At 35.9% G+C, this 9,711-nt stretch overlaps 1 protein-coding gene and 1 pseudogene across 1 annotated transcript; one reads left to right on the top strand and one right to left on the bottom strand.

Annotated features, from left to right (window-relative positions):
- Positions 1-1,161: 1,161 nt before the first annotated feature.
- On the bottom strand, positions 1,162-2,103 carry LOC142844996 (olfactory receptor 4K3-like). The gene has a single exon (XM_075963761.1). It carries the CDS (start codon positions 2,098-2,100, stop codon positions 1,162-1,164), a length of 939 nt encoding a protein of 312 aa, XP_075819876.1. The 5' UTR covers positions 2,101-2,103.
- Positions 2,104-8,259: 6,156 nt separating this feature from the next.
- LOC142843761 (ATPase Get3 pseudogene) lies at positions 8,260-9,510 on the top strand (annotated as a pseudogene).
- Positions 9,511-9,711: the final 201 nt, after the last annotated feature.

The raw sequence follows: 9,711 nt of genomic DNA, 5'->3' as shown, positions 1-9,711 counted from the left end.
TTTGCCCCAGGCAGACAAAAGGCAGGAAATAAGAGGGGGGCAGGAGGGAGAGATTTGTCCTAAGAGACACAAAGGAAGGCCTCTGAAAGGAAAGGGAACAGGCATGGCCTATAGGAAAATGACAGTTTATAAAGTGAAAAGGGGGGACCTCCTGTTAAGATGAAGTGTTTAATTTTAATTGTGCATGTTAATTAGGGCAGCCAAAGGGGGCTTTTCATTGCTGGAGTTAAGTACTTTGGTAGATAGACCTTGTATATCAACATCAGTAAGAGGGAGTGAACAAATAAAAGAATAAACCACATGGCTAGCTTTAGAAATGTAATCTAATGGTTTTTAGAAGGACAGAAGGAATTGAAGAGAAGGACAAGAACTGTCAGTGCCATGTTTGCCGTACTGGGGCTACCTAGAGCCCCTTCATTTATAAGCAATTTTGAAATGTTTAAGAGACATCTGCAACTGTGGTGATTAATAGAATTGTAAAGTACTTAACAAATATGTCTCTAAATGTCGAAGTGTGTTGATCACTGAATTAAGTACAATAGTTTTAATAATTAATCAGGCAACTTATGGACACAGTACTCATATAGATTATATTTTAGGATATTATACAATAATAAATAATTTAATGAAGTAATTTTAGTCTCAGATAGAGATAATTTAGAAATCTCATTAAAATTTGTTGCTATGCTTTATTATTATGCTTTATTCAGGTGATTTAAAATTTAAAAAGTATAGTCCACTGCAATTTTGTGGAGTAATAACTTTGGTTTCTACTTTGCTTCAGTTTTTCTTCCCACCACATTAGTGAACTGACATAAAGCAAAGGTGATGACTATGGCTAATTGGCAAAGAAATTGAACAGTTTGGGGCATGTGATAGTGTATAGAATTATACTCATACAAAATACACAAAGATGGTATACACAAATTTAAACATATGAGTTTGCTCAATAAATGTTAAGGTAAACTTTATTAAAGACGTTGGACAGTTTAATGGCATTCCTGCATACAAAAAAAACATTCATTTTTATATTTAAGTTTCACAGTATTTTCATGGAAGGTCAGCAAAATATCATATTCTTTTGAACATGTTAAATTATATATGCATAGGCAAATTATTACAAAATTTTATTTCCTGATTTTAAATCTATTTCATTCAGTTTCAGGAATTTCCCTTAGCACCAATGTACTTGCTTATGAATCTTGTCATAGCATTTTTCATCTCTTTATTTCTCAGTGTATAAATAGCTGGGTTTAGGAGAGGTGTAAAAACAGAGTAAAATACAGCAAGAAATTTGTCAAACCAGGTGGAGTTGAGTGGCCACACATAGATGAAGATGCAGGGGACAAAAAATATCATCACCACTGTGATGTGGGCACTGCATGTGGACAGAGCTTTAGACACACCAGATTTAGAGCTCTGGCGAACAGTGATGAGGATACATGTGTAGGAAATGAGCAACAGAGTAAAGCAGGTTACTGCCACAATCCCACAGCCAGTATTCATTAGGATACCCAAATCATGAGAATCCATGCAAGCTAGCTTGATCAGCAATGGCGTGTCACAGAAATAGCTATCTATTTCATTGGGGCCACAAAAAGGCAGCTCCACAATCACTACCAGGTGACTCATGGCATGAATAAAGCCAGTAGTCCAGGAAATCAACACCAACCCAGTGCATCTTTTCAGGTTCATAATGGTGAAGTAATGAAGTGGTTTAGAGATGGCCACATAGCGGTCATAAGCCATTGCCACTAATAACACCATCTCTCCTGCGGGAATGCAATGAGTAAAGAAGACCTGGGTCATGCAGCCAGCAAAGGAAATGGTCTTGTTCTCCCTGAGAAAGTCTGATACCATCTTAGGAGTTGTGTTTGAGGAAAGCCACATATCAACAAAGGACAGGTTGGCCAACAAGAAGTACATGGGAGAATGGAGATGGTGGTCAGTGGTAATTAAGACAATGATGATAATATTTCCAGACACAATAAAGAGATAAAGTATCAAGAACATCAAGAAGAGTAAAACCTGGACACTCTGTGACTGGGAAAGTCCAAAAAGTATAAATTCTGACACCCAAGTCTGATTGTCTCCAACCATTATGCTCACTGTTCCCCAGAAATGACCTACAAAGAAACAAAGATTTTCAACAAGTCATACGACAAATTCTATTTCCTGTGTAGACTTTGACATTCATTTAAAACTTACCTGAATAGAGATGCATAAATGTAAAGAGAAATCCAAGACAAATATGAGTAGCACAGCTGCCCAAAGTGAGCTAATGAGCCAAGAACAACACCCCATGAAGAGAAGCATCATGTGTGACTGTTACACACCTGCTCTATTATGAAATTCCTCTAGAGGAGAGCAGTGAGAAAGGACAACAAAGAAAACCTAAAAATGTGTGTCACTTCTAATTTAAAAAATATCTAAATTTGTCACTAGCAATTCTAACATTCCATACTGAAAACCAATGAGAATTATATTTGGAAACTGATGGGAGTTCCATTGAATATCAGTGCAACTGGTGTTCTAGGATGCCACCATTTTTGGCAGCATCCAATACTATTCAATTTGACAGCAGTAGAATTGTTTTTGTCACATTGAGAAATGAAAATTTTGCTTAAAGCTGTAATATAAATGATGGAAAAACCTCAGTGATGAAGCATACAGAACAGAAAGTCTTATAAGACATAAACTCATACCAGACTGAAAAATACAAACTGGGTCCACAGATATCCTTAGTAAAAGTATATTGAATAACTTATTTATTCAATAAAACTGATTAACAAAACACTACTCAAATACCTATAGGGATGTACTGAACAAAGAACATTGCGAAATATATGCTGACCTTGAACTCTTAAAGTCACAATTAAAGTCTTACAGGTAGAAATTATTGGTCTTATATAGTACAAAACAGTCTTGAGAACCCTTAGATTTTGAAAAATTCTAGTTTCCTCAAGTGAATAATATGTCATCTATCATCAATCTATCATCAGCATATTTCCTCATATCACTTATTTAATGATCATCTGTTTTTTTAAAGAACAGAATATATTACATAAACATTGTTCTTTTGCTGTCAGTGTTAGACAACAGTGACATTATACTTTCAGTTTAAAACAATTACTCACCTCAAAGCACAACTGGAGTGCTTTTGGTTTAGTGCTTTGAAGAGACTCGTGAACGTATAAATGAGTGCATCTCTGATTCCTGTGCCTTCTCTTTGGGTTCTTTGATTTTTCTGTTGGTTTGTCTTGTCCAACATTAATATGATGGTTTTTGTTTCATCTTATTATATTTTATTTCATTATGTTTTGTCATAATCTCTCAGAAAGCTGTGAGAGACCTAAAGAAAGTGGATCCAGATGAGAGAGGAGGTACGGAAAAACTGGGAGAAGTAGAGGGAAAAGCCGTATTCAGACTATATTGTATGAGAAGAGAATCTACGTTTAATAAAGGTAGGTTAAAAAACAAACTCATTCCCCCTTTTTTAATGTTTATATATACAAACTATTCTGTCTACAGAATGGTTCTTGTAAATACATTTCCAGGGCTTACCATTTGGTTGGATAACCAATTGGTGTGCTCTTCCCTGGGGTATCTTTCTCCCACTCCCAGAATTTCTTAGTTGTTTTTGGTTATTGTTCTTGGCACAGGATTGAGGACTTCTGGGCTTTTCCCATCCACTGTTTGCATGTCTATTGGTATTGGATATGTTGAGCTCAGTTATGACAATCATGACAGCACTCATAAAAGGAATTACTGAGGAAGAACATTCATTTGTATCAGACTGTCTTGGGAAAGCTGCTGCAAAGTATATCCAAGTCTCAAGAAATGCCTTATAAATTCCATCCTCTAGGATTTTAGATGTAGGACACTACTGTATCAGACCACTTTTAATGTAAATTATCTTACAACTACATTCTAATTCATAGGAGCAGCTGTGCATTGACAGAAATGTTTTAAGGATATTATTCAGACTGCTTTGTTTTCACATGATTATTGAGAAGCTAGGAAAAATGTTGCCAGAGATCACAATAGCATAAAGAATGTTATACACTCAATTTAATACTGTGTTGTGAATATATAGTAAAAATATACATGTTGAAATTATTAAATCTTTCTTGTATACAGAATACAATGATACACGAGTTGTTTCATAAATTATATTTCCTAGTATACCTTGAAACAAAATACTTTGTAAAAAAAAACAATGCCTTCAATGTTCATCTGAACATTTTGTTTAAGATATACATGTGAATTCATATATATTTGTGCATGTGTATTTTATATGAATATATTTATATATTTGTGCATACATACTTTATGTACACAAACACATTTATAGATACATAAAAAACACATATGCATCTGTTCTTATAGGTAAAGATACATAAAATTAACTATATTTTAAATACTTAAAACTTACTATTAAGTTGAGATATACCTATTCAACATCTGTGAAATGCATAAATGGAAAGAACACATTCGGCATTCAAACTGCTATTCAGGAACATAGCATCCATTTCACCCTTCTCTTCTCTTGTTGAGGATCTATCAGGATTTTCAAAGACCTAATGAAATACACAAATATATTAAAATATCTCTGAAATTATTCCATCTAACTTAGTCACAGTTCTCCTAGAAAATTTAATGTTGGATTACATGTAATAAATATAAAAGATAATGAACAGAAGCAAACAGAATATTCTTATTATGGTCCAGAGGAAAACTGAACAATTATTCAATGTTTTTCTGTTTTGATTACCCTTCTGTCAAAATGCTAAACTTTATAATAGTCTCAGAAAATATTATAAACTTTATGATATTTCTGTAAATATTTATAGTTGTAGTCATAACTACACAATGTAAGAGATATATGTGACAGACACTAATGAATGAAAGTTGGTAGTTTCTCATAGCTTGATTTGCTAGCAGATTGATTGTTTCCATGTTGTGTCATTTTGTTTATTATTAGCTTTGTTTTGCTTATTGCTTATATCTGTATTTTACTATTAAAACAGTTTTAAATGAAGTAGAAATTCATCATTTTACCCCACTCCTTTTCTTTTTCAAAACACTATTAAATATTATCCCCACATACTGTCTCCATGCTGCCCCTTAAGTGACTAGCCTCTTTTACCATGATTTTTATTGCTATGTATCTGGTGTATGTACGTATGCATGCATGCATGTATGTATAAATATATATACACAAATGCACATAAATTCAATTTCTGAACCATTTTTGTTGTTGCTTATGGCTTCAGGATTGACCCCTCTTATTTTAGAATGAATTAGGCGGCTCATCTTTTGGAGAGACTGACTTTTACTTCTAGGAGATGAAAGTTGGCATAATATATTAAACTTATATTTCACATCACCTAACTTTCTTCATTTTTACTCCCAACTCTATTCTGAATGTTATCTTATCTACTATGCACTCTTTAGATTAAAAATATTTTATCTATTTAAGGTAAATGAAATATTTGTATGATGTTAGCAGGATACTACTCTTAGGTGTTATCAGAAAATAATGATTTTCTGATGTGTTTATGAGCTTACATGAAATAGGAGATTTAGAAAAATCATTACTTTAACTCTAAAGATGACAGAAGTAAAGAAAAATACAGAACTAAAACAACGTGAGCATTAGTTAAAAGGAGATGAGTAAAAATATTTAAAGAATAACTTACAGAAGAATATCACAGTGATGATTCATCAAGTTCACAGTTTTCTTTTGGGTCATATTTTCTTCCAGTCTGATGTGTGCTTACGAAGTTAATATTGTTGTATAGAGACAAACTTTCCTTCAGGTCAACTTATATTTACTTCCTGAGTTTGCCCCATGGGTAAAAATTGTCTGTGTGTGTTCTGACCAAAATGAGAACCCTGGAAATAGTTACCATAGGAATCCCATGGAGTTTCCTCTGTTGAGAATGATATTGAGTGTTGTAACTCTGTGGAATAGAATGATAGACAAATAGGCAATTTGTATGTCATGTTACCATTGATTAAATAACTTTCAAAATTAATCACTTTAACCATAAAACTAAAGAAACACTTTCTGTTGTCTTACCTCTTACTGAATGTATATAATCAAAGTGTTTAATTTTTTGTAGTTAGGAGACCATCTGTTGAAAAATGCAAGATATGAACAGAACAAAAAAATAATCAGAAATCTATACGATGAACATAATTCCCTAATGCATGGCAAATCTGTGTCAAATCTTGGTCATGTAACTGATGAAGTTCAGTGTATTATGTAACTGTATGTGATATTATCAGTTTTGAGTTGGATGCAGTGACTATTACCTCTATGAAATATAAACTTTTTTATTGATTTTAGAAAATTGGGAAGGACACCTCTCTATATGGCTTCACCTGAGATGGAGTTGCAAAACGTTCAACTGATCTCAAAGTAAAATTGCTATGTGTTTTTGAATCAGTAAGCCTAAATTATAATTATCAGTGATTTCTATACAAACTTCCATGTTATTTTAGTTGTAAAAAGTGGACATACATGTGTGAAATGTAACTGTATAACCATTTTTTTGTATTTGAGATGACACTGAATATTAATAGATACATCTTATGAAAACTTTGTGAATCTAATGAATAAAATATTTAGGTTGAAGAGAAAATAATCTTAAGTACTTTAAGATACAGAATATGGAAAAAGAACACTTTTAAAACTTCTATGTGTTCTTTTTTGCTGGGTTTGCAATATATAATATATACTGTCATTTTAGACATAGACTGTAGCACTTAGAAATATACAAATCTTTTGTATATACAAAATTTGTTGCCTTGGTAGTCTTTAAGAATTTAATGATCTACAAAAAGACATATATAGCTTATAATAGCATAAAAGCCTTGTTTTCTGAAGTTAGATAGAAACCTTAGTTGTTTATCTCAGCTCATTTTGAAGTCTTTGTGTTAATTAAAGCTAAAAAATAAAACAAACTGATAACCACAAAGACTTTTAATACAAGTCAAGGTATTTTTTTACATTGTATACTACTGGAAATCAACCATTTTCTACCTGATAAATATGTCTAGATTTTAATATCTGACTAATATTTTATTACTTTTGCTTTTTTGGCAATCTCACTTAGATTGAGCAAGTTGGTAATATTATCTAACAATCCAAGGAATTGTGGTCATGCCACTTAATTCAGGAATAGAACATGCTTCCCTTGATAGCCAAGAGAAACTGTAATTCTATAAGACTCAATGCCTTTAGTCATCCTCAGGCTATTTCTGGATCCTCCAAGCACTTCTGTTTGCTGATCATTATCATTAGTTAATCAGTTTGGTCACTAGGACAATTCACATAAAATCTGATCTCCCACAAATCTTAATACTTTGAAAGAATGAATAAGAGGGACTTGATACTATTCTTTCTCTTTAAACTACTGTTCTAGTTATGAAAGTGTTAAAGTGAATGATAAAATTAAAACTCATCAGTACATGCAACTAAATGTTGGAATTTGATTGATAGTTAAATGCCTTCTCTTAGCAAAAATTTGTTGTGAAGAATCTAGAGATTTTTCTTCAAAAAAATGGAAAATCTTGTAGAGTTGCCTTAAATACTTACAAAAATTAACATGAGTTAATGTTAAAGAATAACCCTTTTTAGGAGGGTTCCAATAGCAATAATTATTTACTCCTAAAACAAGTTACTGGTGCCAATGTGGACAGCTAAATCCACTTCAAACCTGAGAGACTTTGGGAAATAATTCTAGACAAAAAGGAACAGAGTTCAGCATGGCTTTTAGGTAGCAACTATTTCTTGGGTTTGCTCTCTTTTCTAGAGGCAAGCACTTCTCTTTTAAGAGAGGCTTCCAGACTCACCTTTAGCTGGAAAACTTTGCAGCTCTTTTAAAAGGCCCTGCCACCAAACACTTAAATGGTGTTTATAAATAGCCAACAGCATGATTCTTGGTGGTATAAGGGACCTTGAAATTCCATAGAGTTGTGGCCAGAAACATGGTATTGGCCAGTACCTCTGCCATGAAGCTAGACTCTTAGAAAGCTAAGGAATGGGCTGAATCCAGTGATCAAAGTCATGGCTTTAATCCTAGCCATACCATTTAGCAAAATAGTGGTCATGTGGTCAGAAAAAGAGAGATATACAATAACGATATATTCAGATGAAGAAAACCTCTAAATGGTTTACAGTGTGTTTAAAAATATATGAAGGTTTAGGAGAGAAATGAAAAAGGAGTTGATCACGTGAGCCGGCTCCAAGATGGCGGAGGGGGTGGCCGGGTGGGGGGTTGAGGCAGAGGAGTTCGAGGATGCTCCTGATGTGGAGCCGCTGGAGCCCACGCTTAGCAACATCATCGAGCAGCGCAGCCTTAAGTGGATCTTCGTCGGGGGCAAGGGTGGCGTGGGTAAGACCACCTGCAGTTGCAGCCTGGCGGTCCAACTGTCTAAAGGACGTGAGAGTGTCCTCATCATTTCCACAGACCCAGCCCACAATATCTCAGATGCTTTTGATCAGAAGTTCTCCAAGGTGCCTACTAAGGTCAAAGGCTATGACAACCTCTTTGCTATGGAGATAGACCCCAGCCTGGGCGTGGCAGAGCTCCCCATGAGTTCTTCGAGGAAGACAACATGCTGAGTATGGGCAAGAAGATGATGCAGGAGGCCATGAGTGCCTTCCCTGGCATTGATGAGGCCATGAGTTATGCCGAGGTCATGAGGCTGGTGAAAGGCATGAATTTCTCAGTGGTAGTGTTCGACACAGCACCCACCGGCCACACACTCAGACTCCTGAACTTTCCCATCATCGTGGAGCGGGGCCTGGGCCGCCTCATGCAGATCAAGAACCAGATCAGCCCCTTTATCTCACAGATGTGCAACATGCTGGGCCTTGGGGACATGAATGCTGACCAGCTGGCCTCCAAGCTAGAAGAGACACTGCCTGTCATCCGATCCGTTAGCGAACAGTTCAAGGACCCTGAGCAGACAACTTTCATCTGTGTGTGCATTGCTGAGTTCTTGTCCTTGTATGAGACGGAGCGGCTGATCCAGGAGCTAGCTAAGTGCAAGATTGACACCCACAACATCATCGTCAACCAGCTTGTCTTCCCCGACCCTGAAAAACCCTGCAAGATGTGTGAGGCTCGCCACAAGATCCAGGCCAAATACCTGGACCAGATGGAAGACCTGTATGAAGACTTTCACATTGTGAAGCTGCCACTGTTACCCCACGAGGTTCGGGGAGCCGACAAAGTCAACATTTTCTCTGCCCTGCTCCTGGAGCCCTACAAGCCCCCCAGCACCCAGTAGCACCACACGACTCATCCCAGCTGCTGCTGTTTTACACCCTCCTCTTTCCCCATGGGGCAGAGTTTGCACAAAGTCCCCCACAGTACGGGGGAGCCACTTAGGAGGTGGGAAGTTGGGAGGGGGTCTGTTCCCCCTGGTGGGGCCTGGGGAGGCTGCAATGCCCCCCACCTCTCCCTGCCTCACGCTCCTCAATAAAATAATCATAAATAAAAAAAATAAAACAAAAAATAAAACAAAAAAAAGAAATGAAAAAGGATAAAGTCCTTAAAATAAAAAAAAAAGAAAGAGTAATAAGGTGTGGTGGCACACACCTTTAATCCCAGTACTTGGGAGGCAGAGGAAAGCAAATCTTGTGAGTTCAAGGACAGCCTGGTACACCGAGTGAGATCTAGGACAGCCAAAGAT

Source organism: Microtus pennsylvanicus, chromosome 2, assembly GCF_037038515.1.
Source record: "Microtus pennsylvanicus isolate mMicPen1 chromosome 2, mMicPen1.hap1, whole genome shotgun sequence".
Classification (NCBI taxonomy): domain Eukaryota; kingdom Metazoa; phylum Chordata; class Mammalia; order Rodentia; family Cricetidae; genus Microtus; species Microtus pennsylvanicus.
This window is presented reverse-complemented; position numbering and strand designations above follow the sequence as displayed.

Excerpts from the sequence above, each read along its gene's own strand:
- LOC142844996 (XM_075963761.1), bottom strand. The coding sequence starts at position 2,100 with ATGGTTGGAGACAATCAGACTTGGGTGTCAGAATTTATACTTTTTGGA.